Genomic DNA, 24,224 nt, shown 5'->3' on the forward strand with positions numbered 1-24,224 from the left:
AGGTATCAAGAAGGTATTGTGGGGTTTCATGCAGAAAGCCAGCATTTGACTCGTGGCTAGACAACTTGCTTTTTGAAATTAGTTTTGACAATTCGATTTCTCGCACACGAGTCCACTAACACCACAACAATACCCTATCGTGGAATCATTCCGTCTCCATACGGAAATGCCATCCACGACACTCACGCTTATCTTGACAATTTTATGAGTAGCCGTTGTAGTTATCTATGAACAACATATGTCTCCAAGTAGTCCATATCCGCGGACGCGGCTATTCGAATAGATCATAACCCTGCAGGGGTGTACTTCGTCACACACGCTCCCGCCAGTTATCGCCATGTGCACGTCATGCACCTCGGCAACCTTCAAGCGGAAGCCCAGCGAGGGAGTCGGCCACGACCGTTAACCACATTAGTACCTAGTCCAGGTTTATCGCCTATCTGAGAGTAACCCGTACGGAAGTCCAGCCGAGGTTTTCGCCACGGCCTCAAACGATGTGCGCAGGGTTCCCAAGCCCACCATCCGGGTGCCACTTGGTACACCGTGCCACTGCCTACCGCATCACAGTCCACCTCTCAGGTCAGCACCATGCACGGCCTCCAGCATTACTATAAACACCAGAAACTACTTGCAACTCCTGGACCGAGTACTACGCGATTAATAGGCCGAGCGGGGTCATATTTTAGGGCCCAGCATGTGGTAGTAGCTAGTCTTGGATTACATACACGGAACTTAGTTCCTAAGGACGGTTCCAATGAAACAACCCGCCATGTACTCCTACACAGCCTTTCACCGGTACCTTTACCAAATCAAGTTCAACACACGACCTTTGCTTACCGAACACATTCCACATTTCTGTTCATCTCCCAGATGACAGACCATACACAACTCTAAGCATAGCATGCGTAGCAGGATAAGGCACATCATAGCTCAAGCAACTACCAGGTATGCTAGGTTGCAAAGTTCGGCTATTTACTGTGACAAGGTTAAGTCATGCAAAGGAAGTGGGTCCAACTATCGTGGCAAAAGCAGTTGAAGCATTTGATCCTAATGCATTAAATAGGTGCAGGAGCAAGAACATAGGTGTTATTGGGATGATTAAAAGGGGTGCTTGCCTTGTTGCTCAGAGGAGGGACGATATCCGTCGGACGGATATTCGGTGGAATCCGGGGGTGCGGAGCCTACCGAAATGAACGGCAACATTTAATAACAATCATATGCAATCAAAATGATGCATGAGCATGGCATGAGAATGCAAAGTGATAAGTTATTATAATTAAGATGTTTTAGGTTTAGAGTTGATTTGAATCACATTCGAATAGCAATTCAAACGGGTATTTTCGGATACCGGTTTAATTGATTCGACCTGATGCTCAGACCAACCTAATGTTAACATGCATGAAATGTCATGTTATGGTACTGGCTTATATCTAGGGCAGTGTGTGATCATTGCATTTATAATGAAATTTGGATATCTTTGCAAATTCCATTTATAAAGTGATTAAAGAATTGAATTATTCCTTATTTCACAACTTAGGGTTCTGTAACCTTTTCAAACATAGCTGAAAATAGCATAATCAGAATCCTTGAATTTTTCTGATACTTTTTCATATATAATTTACTTTCATTGGAGTTACAGAATAATTTCTATGATTTTTGCAATTTTTAGCAATTTCCTGAATTATTTTTATACTGGAAATTCCATTTATTGCATCAGGCTGACGTCAGCAGGTCAGCCGACCTGTGCAGGTCAAACCTGACAGGGGGGTCCCACTGGTCAGCCTCTCTGGGACTAATCCCGCGCTGACCAGCCCCTAATTGGGGTTTGACCAGGCGTGGGGCCCTGTGTCAGCGACTCAGAGGAGGGCGATTAGGCCCTAATGGCCGGCCACGTCGACGGCCACCGGAGGGTGGTCGCCGGCGACCAAACTCGCGGCGGAGGGCTCGCCGGAGGCGACCTAGACGGCGCTGCACCGCACGAAAACGCACGCGGTTGGCAGCTAAAGCAAGCTCGCGAAGTGGCCGATCTGGCAGGACCAAGTGGGGAGGCTAGGGTCGTCGGAAGAGGCGTCGGCGACGAGCCAGAGCGGCGGCCGAAGCTCGGGCGTCGTCGGGGGCTTTGAATCAGAGGGATCCACGCTTAGATCCTAGCTGCTACGGCATCTACGCGTCGTCCTGGAGCTTCTGGTGCTCACGGGAGGACGAGCTGGACATCGGAGGGCTACCGACGACGAGCGGCAGCGGCGGTGCTCGTCGGGCTCCGGTGAAACTAGGGGTAGAGGAGGGGATCGACGGGGAAAGCTTAGGGAAAACCACCGCATGCTCACAGGGAGTGCAGAGAAGAGCTCAGACGGCTCGGGGAAGGCCTGGGGGCGACGAATCGACGGGAGAGGTCCGGCGGCCGGAGGAAGAAGACAATGGCGTTGCGGGCGTTGCAGGGCTCGAGGGGACTTCGGCTTCTGCAGAGACGACCAGGGCGACGAGGCGGAGCTAATGGCGTGCTCGCGGAGGAGATCCTATGGCCAGGGGCACGGCCAGCTCGAGCTCGAGCTCGGCTCTAATGGCGGCAGCAGGGAGGGGGAGGAGATCCGGGCGGAGGGGAAGAACCGAGGCGGGGAATGGATAGAGGAGGCTCTGGGGAGCTTATCCCCGTCGTCGCCAGCGCGAACCGGCGACCAGGCACGCACGCAGGTGCATGGCCGCGCCGGAGGGGGCAGCGGCCACCTCCTGCAGCCTACTGGCGCGGGGAAGGGGACGAGCGGCGAGATGGGCTGGGCCTGGCTTGGGCGTCACGTAAGTCTTTTCCTTTTTCTTCTGCTTTTGTTTTTCTGTTTTGCTATTTATTGCTTTGCTAATTATTTCAGCTCCAAAACAAAAAGTAAAAACTAAGTTTTGACCTCCTGAAATATTTGTTATAATATCCCCACTCATTTCCAAGACTTTCAACATTTTTGGAAATTTATAGTTTCTGATTTCAAATTTTTAAATTTGAAACCAGTGGCTTTTGCATTTATTTAGGATGCTTAAAGTGTCCAGAAAATAGTTTTTGTCTAATGCTCATTTACTTTCATGATTTATCAGAAAGTTTGAACATTTCTTGAGGCCATTTTGGGTTCATTGATTTTGAACTAGTTGAATTTTCCTTTAATTGAAATGGTGGCTAGGGTTTAGAGTTTTTCCTTTGCCACTTTGTTGTTTTTGTTGGAACTTCTTGGATGCAAATGCAAAGAAGACATGAGCACAATGCTATCTAGCTTAAGGTTTAGGGATGTGCAACTCACCCCCACTCAAAAGAATCTCGTCCCGAGATTTAGAAGTCGTCGGGAATAACGCAGGATATTCAAGTCGGAGACGATCCTCTCTTTCCCAAGTTGCCTCCTTTTCAGAATGATTTGACCATTGAACATTAAGAAACTTGAGATTTCGACGTCGAGTGGTACGCTCAGCTTGATCAAGAATACGCACGGGGTATTCTCGGTAAGAAAGGTTATCTTGGAGATCAAGCGTTTCGTGGTCCACTTCACGGATAGGATCCGAAAAGCAACGCCTGAGTTGCGAGATGTGGAAAACATCATGAACTTTGGAAAGATGCGGAGGAAGTTCCAACTGGTAGGCAACTTCTCCTCGTTTGGCAAGAATGCGAAAAGGTCCAATGTAACGAGGAGCCAACTTGCCCTTGATACCGAAACGATGGGTACCCTTCAAAGGTGTAACCCGAAGATAAGCCTTCTCGTCAACTTTTTAACACATGCTATGTGGGTGAAATGATGATAGCATGCCAACTTTCAACACTTTCAGAGTTCATTTGTAGTGCTTTTCAATTTCAGGGTCAACTAGCTCAAAAAAAAAGTAAATGCAAGAAGAATACCAAATGAAGTGAGAAATTGTTGAAATTTTGTGATGTGCCTTTGAATGGTGCATTTTGAACACACAAAAAGTATGGAGTTCAAATAAGTTCAAAAAAATGAAATCCCTTTGTAAGAGATGAGTTCTCGTTCGAATCCCTGATACTTCGAGAGAGATTGTCCGTCTTGTACACGAAGTGCATCCAGTTTTTGTCGTAGACCTCTCAACTTTTTAACACATGCTATGTGGGTGAAATGATGATAGCATGCCAACTTTCAACACTTTCAGAGTTCATTTGTAGTGCTTTTCAATTTCAGGGTCAACTAGCTCAAAAAAAAGTAAATGCACGAAGAATACCAAATGAAGTCAGAAATTGTTGAAATTTTGTGATGTGCCTTTGAATGGTGCATTTTGAACACACAAAAAGTATGGAGTTCAAATAAGTTCAAAAAAATGAAATCCCTTTGTAAGAGATGAGTTCTCGTTCGAAACCCTCATACTTCGAGAGAGATTGTCCGTCTTGTACACGAAGTGCATCCAGTTTTTGTCGTAGACCTCTCAACTTTTTAACACATGCTATGTGGGTGAAATGATGATAGCATGCCAACTTTCAACACTTTCGGAGTTCATTTGTAGTGCTTTTCAATTTCAGGGTCAACTAGCTCAAAAAAAGTAAATGCACGAAGAATACCAAATGAAGTCAGAAATTGTTGAAATTTTGTGATGTGCCTTTGAATGGTGCATTTTGAACACACAAAAAGTATGGAGTTCAAATAAGTTCAAAAAAATGAAATCCCTTTGTAAGAGATGAGTTCTCGTTCGAAACCGTGATACTTCGAGAGAGATTGTCCGTTTTATACACGAAGTGCATCCAGTTTTTGTCGTAGCCCTCTCAACTTTTTAACACATGCTATGTGGGTGAAATGATGATAGCATGCCAACTTTCAACACTTTCATAGTTCATTTGTAGTGCTTTTCAATTTCAGGGTCAACTAGCTCAAAAAAAAGTAAATGCACGAAGAATACCAAATGAAGTCAGAAATTGTTGTAATTTTGTGACGTGCCTTTGAATGGTGCATTTTGAACACACAAAAAGTATGGAGTTCAAATAAGTTCAAAAAAATGAAATCCTTTTGTAAGAGATGAGTTCTCGTTCGAAACCCTAATACTTCGAGAGAGATTGTCCGTTTTATACACGAAGTGCATCCAGTTTTTGTCGTAGCCCTCTCAACTTTTTAACACATGCTATGTGGGTGAAATGATGATAGCATGCCAACTTTCAACATTTTCAGAGTTCATTTGTAGTGCTTTTCAATTTCAGGGACAACTAGCTCAAAAAAAAGGTAAATGCATGAAGAATACCAAATGAAGTCAGAAATTGTTGAAATTTTGTGACGTGCCTTTGAATGGTGCATTTTGAACACACAAAAAGTATGGAGTTCAAAAAAGTTCAAAAAAATGAAATCCTTTTGTAAGAGATGAGTTCTCGTTCGAAACTCTAATACTTCGAGAGAGATTGTCCGTTTTATACACGAAGTGCATCCAGTTTTTGTCGTAGCCCTCTCAACTTTGTAACACATGCTATGTGGGTGAAATGATGATAGCATGCCAACTTTCAACATTTTAAGAGTTCATTTGTAGTGCTTTTCAATTTCAGGGACAACTAGCTCAGAAAAAAAGGTAAATGCACGAAGAATACCAAATGAAGTCAGAAATTGTTGAAATTTTGTGATGTGCCTTTGAATGGTGCATTTTAAACACACAAAAAGTATGGAGTTCAAATAAGTTCAAGAAAAATGAAATCCCTTTGTAAGAGATGAGTTCTCGTTCGAAACCCTGATACTTCGAAAGAGATTGTCCGTTTTGTACACGAAGTGTATCCAGTTTTTGTCGTAGACCTCTCAACTTTTTGACACATGCTATGTGGGTGAAATGATGATAGCATGCCAACTTTCAACACTTTCAGAGTTCATTTGTAGTGCTTTTCAATTTCAGGGTCAACTAGCTCAAAAAAAATAAGTAAATGCACGAAGAATACCAAATGAAGTCAGAAATTGTTGAAATTTTGTGATGTGCCTTTGAAAGGTGCATTTTGAACACACAAAAAGTATGGAGTTCAAATAAGTTCAAAAAAATGAAATCCCTTTGTAAGAGATGAGTTCTTGTTCGAAACCCTGATACTTCGAGAGAGATTGTCCGTTTTGTACACGAAGTGCATCCAGTTTTTGTCGTAGCCCTCTCAACTTTTTAACACATGCTATGTGGGTGAAATGATGATAGCATGCCAACTTTCAACATTTTCAGAGTTCATTTGTAGTGCTTTTCAATTTCAGGGACAACTAGCTCAAAAAAAAGTAAATGCACGAAGAATACCAAATGAAGTCAGAAATTGTTGAAATTTTATGGCGTGCCTTTGAATGGTGCATTTTGAACACACAAAAAGTATGGAGTTCAAATAAGTTCAAAAAAATGAAATCCCTTTGTAAGAGATGAGTTCTCGTTCGAAACCCTTATACTTCGAGAGAGATTGTCCGTTTTATACACGAAGTGCATCCAGTTTTTGTCGTAGCCCTCTCAACTTTTTAACACATGCTATGTGGGTGAAATGATGATAGCATGCCAACTTTCGACATTTTCAGAGTTCATTTGTAGTGCTTTTCAATTTCTGGGACAACTAGCTCAAAAAAAAGGTAAATGCACGAAGAATACAAAATGAAGTCAGAAATTGTTGAAATTTTGTGATGTGCCTTTGAATGGTGCATTTTCAACACACAAAAAGTATGGAGTTCAAATAAGTTCAAAAAAAATGAAATCCCTTTGTGAGAGAAGAGTTCTCGTTCGAAACCCTGATACTTCGAGAGAGATTGTCCGTTTTGTACACGAAGTGCATCCGGTTTTTGTCGTAGCCCTCTCAACTTTTTAACACATTCTATGTGGGTGAAATGATGATAGCATGCCAACTTTCAACATTTTCAGAGTTCATTTGTAGTGCTTTTCAATTTCAGGATCAACTAGCTCAAAAAAATAAGTAAATGCACGAAGAATACCAAATGAAGTTAGAAATTGTTGAACTTTTGTGATGTGCCTTTGAATGGTGCATTTTGAACACACAAAAAGTATGGAGTTCAAATAAGTTCAAAAAATTGAAATCCCTTTGTAAGAGATGAGTTCTCGTTCGAAACCCTGATACTTCGAGAGAGATTGTCCGTCTTGTACACGAAGTGCATCCAGTTTTTGTCGTAGACCTCTCAACTTTTTGACACATGCTATGTGGGTGAAATGATGATAGCATGCCAACTTTCAACACTTTCATAGTTAATTTGTAGTGCTTTTCAATTTGAGGGTCAACTAGCTCAAAAAAAATAAGTAAATGCACGAAGAATACCAAATGAAGTCAGAAATTGTTGAAATTTTGTGACGTGTCTTTGAATGGTGCATTTTGAACACACAAAAAGTATGGATTTCAAATAAGTTCAAAAAAATGAAATCCCTTTGTAAGAGATGAGTTCTCGTTCGAAACCCTGATACTTCGAGAGAGTTTGTCCGTTTTGTATACGAAGTGCATCCAGTTTTTGTCGTAGCCCTCTCAACTTTTTAACACATGCTATGTGGGTGAAATGATGATAGCATGCCAACTTTCAACATTTTCAGTGTTCATCTGTAGTGCTTTTCAATTTCAGGGTCAACTAGCTCAAAAAAAAAGTAAATGCACGAAGAATACCAAATGAAGTCAGAAATTGTTGAAATTTTGTGATGTGCCTTTGAATGGTGCATTTTGAACACACAAAAAGTATGGAGTTCAAATAAGTTCAAAAAAATGAAATCCCTTTGTAAGAGATGAGTTCTCATTCGAAACCCTGATACTTCGAGAGAGATTGTCCGTCTTGTACACGAAGTTCATCCAGTTTTTGTCGTAGACCTCTCAACATTTCAACACATGCTATGTGGGTGAAATGATGATAGCATGCCAACTTTCAACACTTTCAGAGTTCATTTGTAGTGCTTTTCAATTTCAGGGTCAACTAGCTCAAAAAAAAAGTAAATGCACGAAGAATACCAAAGGAAGTCAGAAATTGTTGAAATTTTGTGATGTGCCTTTGAATGGTGCATTTTGAACACACAAAAAGTATGGAGTTCAAATAAGTTCAAAAAAATGAAATCCCTTTGTAAGAGATGAGTTCTCGTTCGAAACCCTGATACTTCGAGAGAGATTGTCCGTCTTGTACACGAAGTGCATCCAGTTTTTGTCGTAGACCTCTCAACTTTTTAACACATGCCATGTGGGTGAAATGATGATAGCATGCCAACTTTCAACACTTTCAGAGTTCATTTGTAGTGCTTTTCAATTTCAGGGTCAGCTAGCTCAAAAAAAAAAATAAGTAAATGCACGAACAATACCAAATGAAGTCAGAAATTGTTGAAATTTTGTGATGTGCCTTTGAATGGTGTATTTTGAACACACAAAAATTATGGAGTTCAAATAAGTTCAAAAAAATGAAATCCCTTTGTAAGAGATGAGTTCTCGTTCGAAACCCTGATACTTCGAGAGAGATTGTCCATTTTGTACACGAAGTGCATCCAGTTTTTGTCGTAGCCCTCTCAACTTTTTAACACATGCTATGTGGGTGAAATTATGATAGCATGCCAACTTTCAACATTTTCAGAGTTCATTTGTAGTGCTTTTCAATTTCAGGGTCAACTAGCTCAAAAAAAAATGCACGAAGAATACCAAATGAAGTCAGAAATTGTTGAAATTTTGTGACGTGCCTTTGAATGGTGCATTTTGAACACACAAAAGTATGGAGTTCAAATAAGTTCAAAAAAATTAAATCCTTTTGTAAGAGATGAGTTCTCGTTCGAAACCCTAATACTTCGAGAGAGATTGTCCGTTTTATACACGAAGTGCATCCAGTTTTTGTCATAGCCCTCTCAACTTTTTAACACATGCTATGTGGGTGAAATGATGATAGCATGCCAACTTTCAACATTTTCAGAGTTCATCTGTAGTGCTTTTCAATTTCAGGGACAACTAGCTCAAAAAAAAGGTAAATGCACGAAAAATACCAAATGAAGTCACAAATTGTTGAAATTTTGTGATGTGCCTTTGAATGGTGCATTTTAAACACACAAAAAGTATGGAGTTCAAATAAGTTCAAGAAAAATGAAATCCCTTTGTAAGAGATGAGTTCTCGTTCGAAACCCTGATACTTCGAAAGAGATTGTCCGTTTTGTACACGAAGTGTATCCGGTTTTTGTCGTAGCCCTCTCAACTTTTTAACACATGCTATGTGGGTGAAATGATGATAGCATGCCAACTTTCAACATTTTCAGAGTTCATTTGTAGTGCTTTTCAATTTCAGGGTCAACTAGCTCAACAAAATAAGTAAATGCACGAAGAATACCAAATGAAGTCAGAAATTGTTGAACTTTTGTGATGTACCTTTGAATGGTGCATTTTGAACACACAAAAAGTATGGAGTTAAAATAAGTTCAAAAAATGAAATTCCTTTGTAAGAGATGATTTCTCGTTCGAAACCGTGATACTTCGAGAGAGATTGTCCGTTTTGCACACGAAGTGCATCCGGTTTTTGTCGTAGCCCTCTCAACTTTTTAACACATGCTATGTGGGTGAAATGATGATAGCATGCCAACTTTCAACATTTTCAGAGTTCATTTGTAGTGCTTTTCAATTTCAGGGTCAACTAGCTCAAAAAAAAGTAAATGCACGAAGAATACCAAATGAAGTCAGAAATTGTTGAAATTTTGTGATGTGGCTTTGAATGGTGCATTTTGAACACACAAAAAGTATGGCGTTCAAATAAGTTCAAAAAATTGAAATCCCTTTGTAAGAGATGAGTTCTCGTTCGAAACCCTGATACTTCGAGAGAGATTGTCCGTCTTGCACACGAAATGCATCCAGTTTTTGTCGTAGACCTCTCAACTTTTTAACACATGCTATGTGGGTGAAATGATGATAGCATGCCAACTTTCAACACTTTCAGAGTTCATTTGTAGTGCTTTTCAATTTCAGGGTCAACTAGCTGGAAAAACAAATAAGTAAATGCACGAAGAATACCAAATGAAGTCAGAAATTGTTGAAATATTGTGATGTGCCTTTGAATGGTGCATTTTGAACACACAAAAAGTATGGAGTTCAAATAAGTTCAAAAAAATGAAATCCCTTTGTAAGAGATGAGTTCTCGTTCGAAACCCTGATACTTCTAGAGAGCTTGTCCGTTTTGTACACGAAGTGCATCCAGTTTTTGTCGTAGCCCTCTCAACTTTTGAACACATGCTATGTGGGTGAAATGATGATAGCATGCCAACTTTCAACATTTTCAGAGTTCATTTGTAGTGCTTTTCAATTTCAGGGTCAAGTAGCTCAAAAAAAAGTAAATGCACGAAGAATACCAAATGAAGTCAGAAATTGTTGAAATTTTGTGATGTGCCTTTGAATGGTTCATTTTGAACACAAAAAAAGTATGGAGTTCAAATAAGTTCAAAAAAATGAAATCCCTTTGTAAGAGATGAGTTCTCGTTCGAAACCGTGATACTTCGAGAGAGATTGTCCGTTTTATACACGAAGTGCATCCAGTTTTTGTCGTAGCCCTCTAAACTTTTTAACACATGCTATGTGGGTGAAATGATGATAGCATGCCAACTTTCAACATTTTCATAGTTCATTTTTAGTGCTTTTCAATTTCAGGATCAACTAGCTCAAAAAAATAAGTAAAAGCACGAAGAATACCAAATGAAGTCAGAAATTGTTGAAATTTTGTGATTTGCCTTTGAATGGTGCATTTTGAACACACAAAAAGTTTGGAGTTCAAATAAGTTCAAAAAAATGAAATTCCTTTGTAAGAGATGATTTCTCGTTCGAAACCGTGATACTTCGAGAGAGATTGTCCGTTTTGCACACGAAGTGGATCCGGTTTTTGTCGTAGCCCTCTCAACTTTTTAACACATGCTATGTGGGTGAAATGATGATAGCATGCCAACTTTCAACATTTTCAGAGTTCATTTGTAGTGCTTTTCAATTTCAGGGTCAACTAGCTCAAAAAAAAAGTAAATGCTCGAAGAATACCAAATGAAGTCAGAAATTGTTGAAATTTTGTGATGTGTCTTTGAATGGTGCATTTTGAACACAAAAAAAGTATGGAGTTCAAATAAGTTCAAAAAAATGAAATCCCTTTGTAAGAGATGAGTTCTCGTTCGAAACCGTGATACTTCGAGAGAGATTGTCCGTTTTATACACGAAGTGCATCCAGTTTTTGTCGTAGCCCTCTAAACTTTTTAACACATGCTATGTGGGTGAAATGATGATAGCATGCCAACTTTCAACATTTTCATAGTTCATTTTTAGTGCTTTTCAATTTCAGGATCAACTAGCTCAAAAAAATAAGTAAATGCACGAAGAATACCAAATGAAGTCAGAAATTGTTGAAATTTTGTGATGTGCCTTTGAATGGTGCATTTTGAACACACAAAAAGTTTGGAGTTCAAATAAGTTCAAAAAAATGAAATCCCTTTGTAAGAGATTAGTTCTCGTTCGAAACCGTAATACTTCGAGAGAGATTGTCCGTTTTGTACAATAAGTGCATCTAGTTTCTGTCGTAGGCCTCTCAACTTTTTAACACATGCTATGTGGGTGAAATGATGATAGTATGCCAACTATCAAGATTTTCAAAGTTGATTTGTAGTGCTTTTCAATTTCAGGGTCAACTAGCTCAAAAAAAATAAGTATATGCACGAAGAATACCAAATGAAGTCAGAAATTGTTGAGATTTTGTGATGTGCCTTTGAATGGTGCATTTTGAACACACAAAAAGTATGGAGTTCAAATAAGTTCAAAAAAATGAAATCCCTTTGTAAGAGATGAGTTCTCGTTCGAAACCTTGATACTTCGAGACAGATTGTCCTTTTTGTACACGATTTGCATCCAGTTTTTGTCGTAACCCTCTCAACTTTTTAACACATGCTATGTGGGTGAAATGATGATAGCATGCCAACTTTCAACATTTTGAGAGTTCATTTGTAGTGATTTTCAATTTCAGGGTCAACTAGCTCAAAAAAAAAATAAGTTAATAGTTTGGATAGAAAAAATAATTACTTTTGAAAATAGAAAATAGTTTTGCATTATTTATTCAATTTCAAACACTTTTCATTATCATAGTTTTGTCAAATTCTCAAATATGCAAAAAGAATTTTAATAAACATAGTTTTTAATTGAAAATAACAAAATAGTTAATAGTTCGGATAGTCAAAATAATTACTTTTGAAAATAGAAAATAGTTTTGAATTACTTATTCAATTTCAAACAATTTTCATTATCATAGTTTTGTCAAATTGTCAAATATGCAAAAAGAATTTTAATAAACATAGTTTTTAATTGAAAATAACAAAATAGTTAATAGTTTGGATAGTCAAAATAATTACTTTTGAAAATAGAAAATAGTTTTGAATTATTTATTCAATTTCAAACACTTTTCATTTTCATAGTTTTGTCAAATTCTCAAATATGCAAAAAGAATTTTAATAAAACATAGTTTTTAATTGAAAATAGAAAAAAATTGAAACTATATGAGAATTTGTAAAGAAACTTAAACCTAAATTCAAAGTGAGCTCACTTTGAATTCAGGTTTAAGTTTCTCCACAATTTCAAATATAGTTTCAATTTTTTAATTTACAGTCAGTTTAGGCCCGTAAGCCTGCTTTAGAGAGGAGCTCGATGGAGTAGCTGCGACGGGGCTTATAAACAAGTTTTAGTCCCCCTCGCTGGGCGAGGTGGGACTAAACTTATCGTGCAGGCGAGGAGGGGCTTTAGTCCCGGGTGGAGCCACGACCCGGGACTAAAGCCCCTTGCCTGCCGCCTGCCGAGGAGGGGCTTTAGTCCCGGTGCGTGGCTCCAACCGGGACTACAGACCCCCTTTAGTCCCGGTTGGAGCTCCGCACAGGGACTAAAGGCCCCTGCTTCCCAGCTTCTGGTCTGCCCGAAAAAGGGCCTTTAGTCCCGGGTCGTGGCTCCACCCGGGATTAAAGGGGGTCTTTAGTCCCGGTTCGAGCCCCGAACCGGGACTAAAGATCCACCTATATAAGCGGGACTTAGAAAAATTCCAACCCAAATCGTCCATTAATCTTCTTCTTCCTCTCGTTCTCCTGCCCGGCGCGGCACACCGACGACCTCGACGACGCCGTCAGGCTGCCCGCCGTCATCCTCGCCGCCGCCTGCCGTCGTCCTCCTCGCCGACGCCGTCCTCCCCGCCGCGCGCCGCCGTCCTCCTCGCCGCGGGTCGTCGACACCTCCGGCCGGTAAGCCCCCCGCCCCCTCCTCCCCAACATTCCGGCCAGTAGAGGAAAAGAAGAAAAAGGAGAAGAAAAGAAGAAAAAGGAGAAGAAAAGAAGAAAAACGTGAAGAAAGGAAGAAAAAGGAGAAGAAAGGAGGAAAAAGGAGAAGAAAAGAAGAAAAAGGAGAAGAAAAGAAGAAAAATGAGAAGAAAAGAAGAAAAAGGAGAAGAAAGGAAGAAAAAGGGAAGAATGGAAGAAAAAGGAGAAGAAAGGAAGAAAAAGGAGAAGAAAAGAAGAAAAAGGAGAAGAAAAGAAGAAAAAGAAAAAGATTTTTTTTGTCATTTAATTCCTATTTTTGTTAGGTTTGTGCTAGATTATTAGGGTTAGTAATATTTAGAATTAGGTTTGGGTTACAAGAAGAAGAAATATGAACAAAAATAAGAAAATAAGATTAGGAAAAAGGAAAATAAGAAGAGGAGGAGAAGAAAAGAAGAAAAAGGAGAATAAGAAGAGGAGGAGAGGAGAAGAAGAGGAAAAATAGAAGAAGAGGAGAAGTAGAAAAAGAGAAAAAATTCGAAGAGGAGGAGAGGAGAAGTAGAAGAAGAGAAGAGGAGAAGTAGTAGAAGAAGAGGAGAAGTAGAAGTAGAAGAAGAAGTAGAAGAAGAGGAGAAATAGAAGAAGAAGAAGAGGAGAAATAGAGAAGAGGAGAAGTAGTAGAAGAAGAGGAGAAATAGAAGAAGTAAAATTAGTTTTTTGTCATTTAATTTTGCTATTGTATAGTGTATATGCTTAAGTGTTAATAGTGTTTCTTAGATTATTGCTTAATTTTGCTATTGTATATGCTTCAGTGTTAATAGTTTAATTTTGCTATTGTATATGCTTAAGTGTTAATAGTTTATTTTTAGCAAGAAAGTTAATTGAACTAGCTTATTTTTTTAGTTCATTTTACGATGCCTATCCCGCATCCTCGTCGTCGACTCGGCGGAGGACACCTGCTTGATCAGAGGGGCCCTGTCCGGGACTGGGCTCCGCCCGGCTGGTATAGGGAGGTGCTAGCTTCCGGGGGCGTAGGTTGGTGAGGAGCCAGCCCGTCGTTGACCCGATCCTTGTTTGGTGGCGGTCGCTGGGCCAGTGAGGGTGCCGAGGCTTCCGGACACCGCGGAGCTGGTACGACCCGGGTCTAAAGTTGTTTTGGAACGGAGTTCCTGATAGAATAATTCTTTTTTGGTACAAAGGTTTAGAGAATCCGTTAGACATATTTTAGAGTTTAGGTTCTAGCCAAGACCCGGGACTAAAGGTCCTCCTATATAAAAGGACACTTCGAAGTTTCCAACCCCTCTTATATAGTTTGTTAGTTTATTAGTTAATCAAATGTCTGTTTTTTGCAGAACTATGGATCCACATATCACGAACCTCGAAGAGGAAGAACTTCTCGAAGATATAATCAAAGACGGCCCCGACGTTGAACCAGCTGAATCTCCGTCGTCATATCTAAACCCCTCCGGATATGGAATGGAGGTCGACCGACACGAAGATGAAGCCGATGGGGCAGGAGATAGGTCCAATGACGGAGAAGGTGATAGCTCCACTGATGGAGAAGCCGGTGGAGAAACCGGTGAAGAAATAATAAAGTCCGGCGAGGTATACATATGAAGTTCGACAATCACTTGTAATATGTGAAAAATATTGGAGATAGCTCTATATTGTATACATATACATTCATTTGACGATTGTTTCTCCCTCTTAGGCCTCCACATCGAGCAAAGCTACGAAACGAGGGCCGACTAGAAAGTTGGATGCACGGACGCATTACAGAAGCCGAGAGAGAGCAAAGAAGCGGCAACAGGATGAGGAGAATGACAAGTTCAACCAGTTGCTTGCCAGGATTAACGAGCAACAGAAGCAGATTGATGAGCTTAGAGGAGTAGCGCGCCAGGAAGATCCTGCATTTGATATTACCGGCGCCCCATCTAAGCGGAAAAGCAGCGTGGCTGAATCTGAGGCCCTGCCCGACGATGCTCGAAGAATGATAGAGGGCGGTCCCGGCTACCCCGTGGATGGAATCAAGGAGTCAACATCATGTGAACTCCATCAGAAATTCAAGAACATATCCATGAAGGTGGCCGTCGAACAAACTTTACCTTCTGGCCCTGATGCACGCTGGCATGGCCGTGAGATTCCAGCTGGCTTTGATAAAGTCGGGGTGGATGAAATCATGGCGAGGTTTCATGATATGGAGCTCGATATAGCTGGACCCGAAGATGAGAGGACACTCGGAGAAGTACTGGGTTGAGTCATCCTATGGGACAAGAACTACATCAAGCTTCCAGGCTCGGCCCCAGGGACAACACCGCCTCCGAGTCGCCGTAGGTCACCTACACCTCCATTACCTCCAAGCCCTCCACATGACGTCGGCCAGCACAACACGTGTCCATCTCGATCACCGCCGCCGGACTTGGGTCGTCCGTCTCCGCCGCCGCCCGCTCCGGATACTATGCGGAAGCGTGCCAGCAAGAATGCTCCGCCGACGATTTCTAAGCGACGGAGCCCCCCCAAAGCGCAAACGGTCGCCCCTCCCAAAGGTACCTCATGCTAATATTCCTATCAGACCTTATGCTCGTACCCCCAAGGAAAACGCCTGGATAGCAAAGGAACATCATGATGCGCAGATGAAAAAGAAGGAACCCGAGCCCCGCCCGGAATACACCGAGAAGCAAATAGCATTTGCAAAATACTTCACGACCCTTCCATCACATTATGACTTACACCATAAGCCTGATGACTATACACGCACATTGCAGAAGAAAGTGAAAAAGAGCAGATCACGTGCAAGTGCAAGTGGGAGCAAATCAAGTTCAACTACAAGGAAGAAAAAAATCAGACGTTCCTCAGCTTGGACAACAGGCCAAACAGTCGATCCCACCCCTCAGGGTGTTAATCGAGAATGTCCCCCCCTCCGGTGCAGGGGCAAGATTAGGAATTAGCAAAGAAGTGGGCGGCTGAATGGGGTATCCCGGTTGAAGACATTGTGGCTTCCCAAGACGACAGGTTACCCAAGGCTGTGGTAGCCCCTAAGCCACAGTTTGTCATGGGAGCGCCTTTGGTCAGCAAATATAAGTTTGATGATCTCCCAACAAATATGCGTTACTTGCATACATGGTACTTAAGTGAATCAAAGAATGGGAGAACGATGATCGTGGTGAGTGTCCCACGGGAGTACAACGGCCGCCCCGAAGAAATCCATATCGACTTTGATGAACTCTTCCAGATGTATAATGGCTACGCCCTCGACAAATCGCTTATGAGTTGCTATTGTGTGTAAGTTTTTCAATTCGTTGTCTACATATAGTTTGTTTAGTTATTTCAATTCATTGTCTATATATAACTTGTACTCTATTATGCAGAATGAAGATTCTGGATTGTAAAAGTAGGAACATCCTAAATATTGGGTTTATTGACCCAGATAAAATACATATAGCGACGCTAACTGATAAACCCAAGGAGACGGAGGAAAACCTTCTAAGGTTTCTAACAGACCAAAATTTCTGTGACCACATACTGTTTCCATACAACTTCAGGTGAGGGTCTTTACTCTGTTGTGTCCATTCACTTATAAGTGTAATTGATAAGTTACTGACACACACACACACACACACACACACACACATATATATATATATACATGTGCAGCTTCCATTGGATTCTGTTGGACATTCAAATTGATCAGGGAAGAGTTGATGCCTTCGACCCATTATCGAGACCCTTGGAATAGTTCCAAAGCCTGCAGGACATGCTCCAAGGGTAATTTCAATCATTCTTGCGCTCTATCGGTCTCTTTCGATGATTTTCTGATATATCAATTAATGAAAAACTTAGCAAATCATTATCCTTGTCGGGCAAGGTTTGGAAGCGGTTCAAGTGCGTGACTCCCGGTATCGAGCCTGAGAAGCTGACCATTAGAGCGGCTCAGGTAAGTAGTAGTATGATATACTTCTATTTTCAATACATTTATGATGCTAGATTATTATTTTGATTATATATATTCTATTCTCGTAAAGTGCGACCAGCAGCCACGGGGGACGCATCTATGTGGATACTTTGTTTGCGAGACCATTCGCACGTTTACCTCTGAGCACAAGGATCACGGATTCGACGTAAGCAATGAACATTCACACCTCTATTTTATCCGTCATTCTTTGTTATCATGATTGATATTCATATTCATCTCCTCTTCTTTATAGTACATGGCCATGAGGGAGAAGGTCCTACCAGAGCAACGCGCGATTGCTGTTGCAGAGGAGCTTGCGACCTTTCTGAGGACGGAAGCTATAGATGACAAAGGACGATTTAGTGTAGCTAGGGGCCATTAGTGATGTTCGTCCATGTAATCGAATAGACGGGCTCTAGTCCCGATAATTCAGATCTCCATATAATTGTATATATATACTCGCTTGTAAGTTAAGTTAATCTTATATATATATGCATAATTATTTTTATTTAGAATTATATGAAAACTAATTCCTGAACACCAAACGAGGCATCACGCTAATCTCCCGAACACCTAAACCCTAAAACCCTAAAACCAAAAAATAAATAAAACCTAAAACTCGACAAGGTATGTAGCACAGGAAAGTTAAAAGCCATAGATTTTGGCGTAAGGGTTAGATTCGGTATAAGTTCGGGAGCTACGCCATTTTTGGCTGATCTTTGAAAAGAGGGTCAAATTTGACATTTCTCACTCCATGCCCAGCATTGCTGCTAGTCGCGTCATTGCCGCGGCGATCATTTTAAATCCCGTGGGAGGAGGGGGGCACTCCATGCCCAGCATTGCTGCTGGTCGCCTCACTGCAGCGACGATCATTTTAAATCCCGTGGGAGGAGGAGGGGGTAGTCTTAACAGAATCATAGGTGCCGGCATCACCTGCCACCCACCCCTAAGTTTTTTCCTTGCCTGCGCCTTACTGTCAGCCGCACCGTCGCTGGTTCATCCCGGTGTCATCTCTCCTGCACCGTCTCCGTCGCGACAAGCGAGGGCGTTGTCGGTTCTGGCTCGAGCTGCCGAACTACCGCTATTCTACTTCTGCTTATATTCTTTTCCGCTCCGCGTACGTCGCACTCCTTGTTAACGTACTTGTCGCGGCGGCGCACAAAGGGCACTCGTTATTGGAGTTATCGCTGGCTCTGGTTGCTGGCATGGATACCGGAGAGGTAAGGCGGACGTCGGAATTCTTGTGGAGATGGGAGAAGACGAGACATTATGGAAGTTCATGGCAAGGCCCACTTTTGTCGGCTGTTATGATTTTTTGACATGAGAACCAAGGGCGCGACAAAGATATTAATGCTTATATTTGGCATGCAGGTGCATGGGAAACTCCGAAATAGGCAGGTGAAATGTTCAAACTACTATCAAAAAGGAAGGAAAAGGAAAAGTGTCCCACCTATAACGGATGTTGTGAGGCTGATTCGATCAAACAACTGTACAAACCGTACAGTTAAGCATATTTACTTTGAAACAACATCGAAATAAAATCATAGATTGAACAAGAACACTTTTCTACCTCCTTGTATCTATTAAAAAAATGGCAACAAGAAGAGCCATGCTTGAATGGCATGCACTTTTGTGAGGTGAGAGAAACACTGGAAAGGTAAACTGGATCTATCAATACTTTTACACCTTGACCACAAAATATTCTTTTGTTGATTTCATAAGGCGTAATGTAATATTTGATGCGTTAGCTATACAAAAGATCTTATCTCTTGTTTGATTCTCCACAAGCACAATATGAACAAACAAGACAAGACAAGGCAATGAATCACAATTATGTATCTCTACTGATTAGCTTCTCCACAAGCATAATATAAATAGCCACTAGTAAATCATGCAAACAAGAACAAGCAACTCCAGTAATGAATATGCTGGAAGATAACCATGAAGGGAATGACATAACTAAGATGAAATACAAAGCTGACCAAGTTCATACTGTCGGCGAAGACAACATCGGCGGTGGGAAGTTGGTATATATGTGAAGTGTATGTCTTAGTCCGTTTTCAGCAACCATCCTCTAAAGCTGCATGGTCTTGACATCCAATGAGAAAAATCAATATGCAGTGATGAAAAGGCTATGTGCGGCGGCCACTGGGCATCCATCCTTGATAGGATCAAGTACTTGTGTGTTGCAGCTCTGATACAATGGCGATACCCATATCCTAGTGAGATTGTCTTCATGTCCCACTGGCCAGAACTCTCACCTATATTTTCCCTAACCATATAACAGAAAAGAGATTCAACACCTGTATTTTCATCATGAATTCTAAACATCCCAAGCCTGCTTTGCCCTGCATCCACAATAGCTACTTGCCCTGCATCCACAATAGCTCCAGGTGGGAACTCAACAGTGGAGAACTCCATAGTCCTGGTGTTAAGCACCAACATCTCTTTCTTGTTCTTCTCCGAGACCCAATAGATGCAGCCACAAGCGAAATGGAGCTTGAGAAAATACAAAGGCTCATCGATAACGAACAAATCCCTCGAGGTCTGGGACACTGCGGCTTGCCATAGCGTAGTGCTCGAAGAGAAGACGAAGACGGCCAGATTAATTTCGCAACGTGCCATCCAGATCACTTTGAATGCAGTCTCGTCAGTCTCCGCATCGCTGGGTGGAATGAGGTTGGGCTGGCAGATGTGCCCGAAAAAATCAAAGAGTTTGTTCTCCACCAAAGATGCTAGGTCATCTGGCACCGGGGGAAGGAGGACGTACCGCCGGTGCAAGGGGTCGCAAACTACAAGCTCCGGTATGATCGTGAGATCCTCCTCGTGCTTTCCGTGCTTGCGTTTAAGCAGGACGAGGCCATCACGGGTGTCCTGGACGGTCCATTGGCAGTGGGAGGGAAGGATGGAGAAGGTGAAGTTGGCGGCGACGGCGAGCGCATGGGCGGCGGGCGCGGAGGGGTGAGGCGGCAGAGCAAGATGGAACCCGTCGAGGGCAAGGAAGCCGAGGAGTGGCGGCACGTGGAGGCGGCGGAAGCGGCGGAGGAATGAGCCGGTGGTGACGAGTCTACGGAACGCGACGCACACGGCGGAGGTGCGGGCTAGATCTTGAGGGGAGGACAGCCGGAGGAATATCTCCTCCAAGAGGTGGCCGGGGATCTCCGATACAGTGGACTCAATTTTTCGGCTGGTCTCCATTGGCGTGGAGTGGAGTGGGGATTGGATCAGAGGAGATATATCTCTACTATTAAAGCAGGATGTGCCGTCGTGATGGTTCAACCTAGGCAATGGTTCGACCTCCCAACGCTAACGCTCGCTACCCTCCCACCCACGTTCCACCACTGATTTTTATTCAACCCTTCAAAAACTAGTCGGTTTAATTAAAAAATCTCTTTCTTCCTCTGCGATTGGAAAATCCGCTCGCACCTCCCCCCGCACGACGCATCCAACTCCCAACCCCCAGCTTCCCCCACTCCATCGCTCCTGCCGCTCCCCTCCTCGCCGACCCTCATCTCAGCATGGCCAATCCATGCCTCTCGTCGCCCTTCTCGTCCGCCTCATGGCCACGGTGGCCACGGTCCTTGCCGCGAACGGCGTTTGCCCGCCCTTAATCCTCCACCAGCAACCTCATCAGCTCAGCCATGTCGGGCCGCGGCAAGGGAGGCAAGGGGCTGGGCAAGGGCGATGCGAAGCACCACCGTAAGGTGTTGCGCGACAGCATCCAGGGCATCACCAAGCCGGCCATCCGGCGGCTGGCGCGCAGGGACGGCTTGAAGCGCATCTCCGGGCTCATCTACGAGGAGACCCGCGGCATTCTCAAGATCTTCCTCGAGAACATCATCCGTGACGCCATCACCTACACCGAGCACGCCCGCCGCAAGACCGTCACCGCCATGGACGTCGTCCACGCGCTCAAGCGGCAGGGATGCACCCTCTACGGATTCGGCGGCTAGGCCGCGTTCTCATCTGTTTCTGTTAGTCCGGTGCCGGTGTTGGCCATTGTTACGGGTTACCGGTGTCTTGTGCTGAAATGTTGAATCCACAGCTCTGACTTTGAGCTGAATAGTAATAAACTTTTACCTTGTGATCCTGGTGACCATTTCGTTGTTTGATTTGACAGACCTACCCAAATCCGCTGCAAGATAACACGGCCTACTTTGTTGTCAAGTAAGACTGAACTTGCTCCTGGCTGGTCTTCCTCTGTATGTTGTTGCTGACTGGAAAACCAAATATTCTGTTTGCAGGCAATACTTCGTTAATCCGGATGACACTGTCTGTCAGAAGGTGAATTCTTGAGAAATTTGCCGTATACTCGTGTTTCCTTTCTGTCAACAACATGTCAAGTACTTTGGTTTAGACAGTCTTCATTTTGATTCAGCGTCTTGTACGTCTCAATGCAGATTGTTGTTCACAAGGATGGCCCAAGAGGAAACCACTTCCGTCGTGCTGGACCTCGCTAAAGGGTATACCACGCCGTTTTTATGCTGACAAAAGAGAAGGATTGTTCTCTAACCTCTTTGTCTCCATCTGGTCTATTTTGAACCTGACGAGGTCCATGCATGTATTGTCACCTGTGGAGGACTCTGCCCTGGGCTTAATACTGTAATTAGGGAAATTGTATGCGGCTTATCTGACATGTACGGTGTCACCAAGATACTTGGGATTCAGGTAAGTCGCTTCTCATTACATTGCATCACAAATTTCAGTACCAAGAAGCTATTCCCCCTGGATTATATTGCTTCTTTCTGTTTCCTGGAATTTATACACTTACATTGTTTCTGTTACAACTGTCCAATCACATCAACCTGATATCTATGAAGATGCATCGCGCCAAAACCAAGTATGGATAATGGATATCTATGTCAGTTTGAGGATTTAATATTTTGACTTAGTGCCAGAAAAAATTCTACCAAATTTGTTACGTTGATTATGCCGTACATCAATAGCAGATTCTTTTCACTTACAAACTGCGTTACAGTAAGTTTTTGATGTGTGGGATTAGGAATCATAGGAAAAAAAATAACAATGGCCTCACAAGAAACTGAGATCAATATTACATTGGTTCTGTCTTCTAATATTATGATTATTTCTGTGTAGGGTGGGTATAGAGGTTTCTATGCTCGCAACACCATTGACTTGACCCCCAAGAGTGTAAATGACATTCACAAAAGGGGCGGAACTATTCTTGGCTCATCACGAGGAGGACATGACACCATGAAGATTGTTGATAGCATTCAGTACCGTGGCATAAATCAGGTGAACTAAAGAAAAAACACCATTTATACTATTTTTCCGGGCTTGATGGAGTGATTAGGGACATAAATGATGGGTCCCGGCCATCTCCAGTTGTGATGGAACAGTGCCAAGAGGCCATGTCTTGTATGTACTACTTGCTGCAGCGTTACCCTTCTAAGTTTACAGGACTTGATAAGGCATCAGCTGTCTTCGAGAGTGCAGTTAGGACGATACTGACTGTTCTAAAGTCATCTGCCTTTTAGAGGGATTGTCTGGTGGCCTCTGGAGTCAGCTTCTGTGCTGCAATTCAGGTTTTCATGAGACCCGTGGAGATTTCCTGGTTTATTTCTCAAGGGCTCTTTGGTATCTTGTTCGGGAACGTCGCATGGGAAACAAAAATTTTCCTACGCGCACGAAGACCTATCATGGTGATGTCCATCTACGAGAGGGGATGAGTGATCTACGTACCGTTGTAGATCGTTGAGCAGAAGCGTTAGTGAACGCGGTTGATGTAGTGGAACGTCCTCACGTCCCTCGATCCGCCCCGCGAACTATCCCACGATCAGTCCCACGATCTAGTGCCGAACGGACGGCACCTCCGCGTTCAGCACACGTACGGCTCGACGATGATCTCGGCCTTCTTGATCCAGCAAGAGAGATGGAGAGGTAGAAGAGTTCTCCGGCAGCGTGACGGCACTCCGGAGGTTGGTGATGATCTCGTCTCAGCAGGGCTCCGCCCGAGCTCTGTAGAAATGCGATCTAGAGGAAAAACCGTGGAGGTATGTGGTCGGGCTGCCGTGGAAAAATCGTCTCAAATCAGCCCTAAAACCTCCGTATATATAGGTGGGAGAGGGGGGACCTTGCCTTGGGGCTCAAGGAGCCGCAAGGGGGTCGGCCGAGCCAAAGGGAGAAAGGACACCCCCCCAAACCGAGTCCTACTTGGTTTGGTGGGTGGAGTCCTTCTTTCCTTTCCCACCTCCTCCTTTTTTTCTTTTCTCTTTGATTTTTCTTCCAATGTGCATAGGGCCCTTTTGGGCTGTCCCACCAGCGCACTAAGGGCTGGTGCGCCACCCTCAAGGCCTATGGGCTTCCCCGGGGTGGGTTGCTCCCCCCCGGTGAACTCCCGGAACCCATTCGTCATTCCCGGTAAATTCCCGGTAACTCCAAAAACCTTCCGGTAATCAAATGAGGTCATCCTGTATATCAATCATTGTTTCTGGACCATTCCGGATACCCTCGTGACGTCCGTGATTTGATCCAGGACTCCGAACAACATTCGGTAACCAACCATATAACTCAAATACGCATAAAACAACGTCGAACCTTAAGTGTGCAGACCCTGCGGGTTCGAGAACTATGTAGACATGACCCGAGAGACTCCTCGGTCAATATCCAATAGCGGGACCTGGATGCCCATATTGGATCCTACATTTTCTACGAAGATCTTATCGTTTGAACCTCAGTGCCAAGGATTCATATAATCCCGTATGTCATTCCCTTTGTCCTTCGGTATGTTACTTGCCCGAGATTCGATCGTCAGTATCCGCATACCTATTTCAATCACGTTTACCGGCAAGTCTCTTTACTCGTTCCATAATACAAGATCCCCCAACTTACACTAAGTTACATTGCTTGCAAGGCTTGTGTGTGATGTTGTATTACCGAGTGGGCCCCGAGATACCTCTCCGTCACACGGAGTGACAAATCCCAGTCTTGATCCATACTAACTCAACGAACACCTTCGAAGATACCTGTAGATCATCTTTATAGTCACCCAGTTACGTTGCGACGTTTGATACACACAAAGTATTCCTCCGGTGTTAGTGAGTTATATGATCTCATGGTCATAGGAACAAATACTTGACACGTA

At 42.9% G+C, this 24,224-nt stretch overlaps 1 protein-coding gene and 1 long non-coding RNA gene across 2 annotated transcripts in view; both read left to right on the plus strand.

Annotated features, from left to right (window-relative positions):
• Positions 1 to 21,072, plus strand: part of LOC123409523 (histone H4-like) — a 94,608-nt gene extending 73,536 nt beyond the window's left edge. Inside the window, exon 2 of the mRNA XM_045102394.1 lies at positions 20,976 to 21,072. Coding sequence (XP_044958329.1) covers positions 20,976 to 21,072 — 97 coding nt within the window. The remainder of the gene's footprint in view (positions 1 to 20,975) is intronic.
• Positions 21,073 to 21,254: 182 nt separating this feature from the next.
• Positions 21,255 to 21,584, plus strand: LOC123413146. The gene is made up of 3 exons (XR_006613682.1): positions 21,255 to 21,286; positions 21,364 to 21,403; positions 21,520 to 21,584. It is a non-coding gene; the product is annotated as an uncharacterized LOC123413146 (long non-coding RNA).
• Positions 21,585 to 24,224: the final 2,640 nt, after the last annotated feature.

This window comes from Hordeum vulgare, chromosome 7H (assembly GCF_904849725.1).
Source record: "Hordeum vulgare subsp. vulgare chromosome 7H, MorexV3_pseudomolecules_assembly, whole genome shotgun sequence".
Taxonomy (NCBI): Eukaryota; Viridiplantae; Streptophyta; class Magnoliopsida; order Poales; family Poaceae; genus Hordeum; species Hordeum vulgare.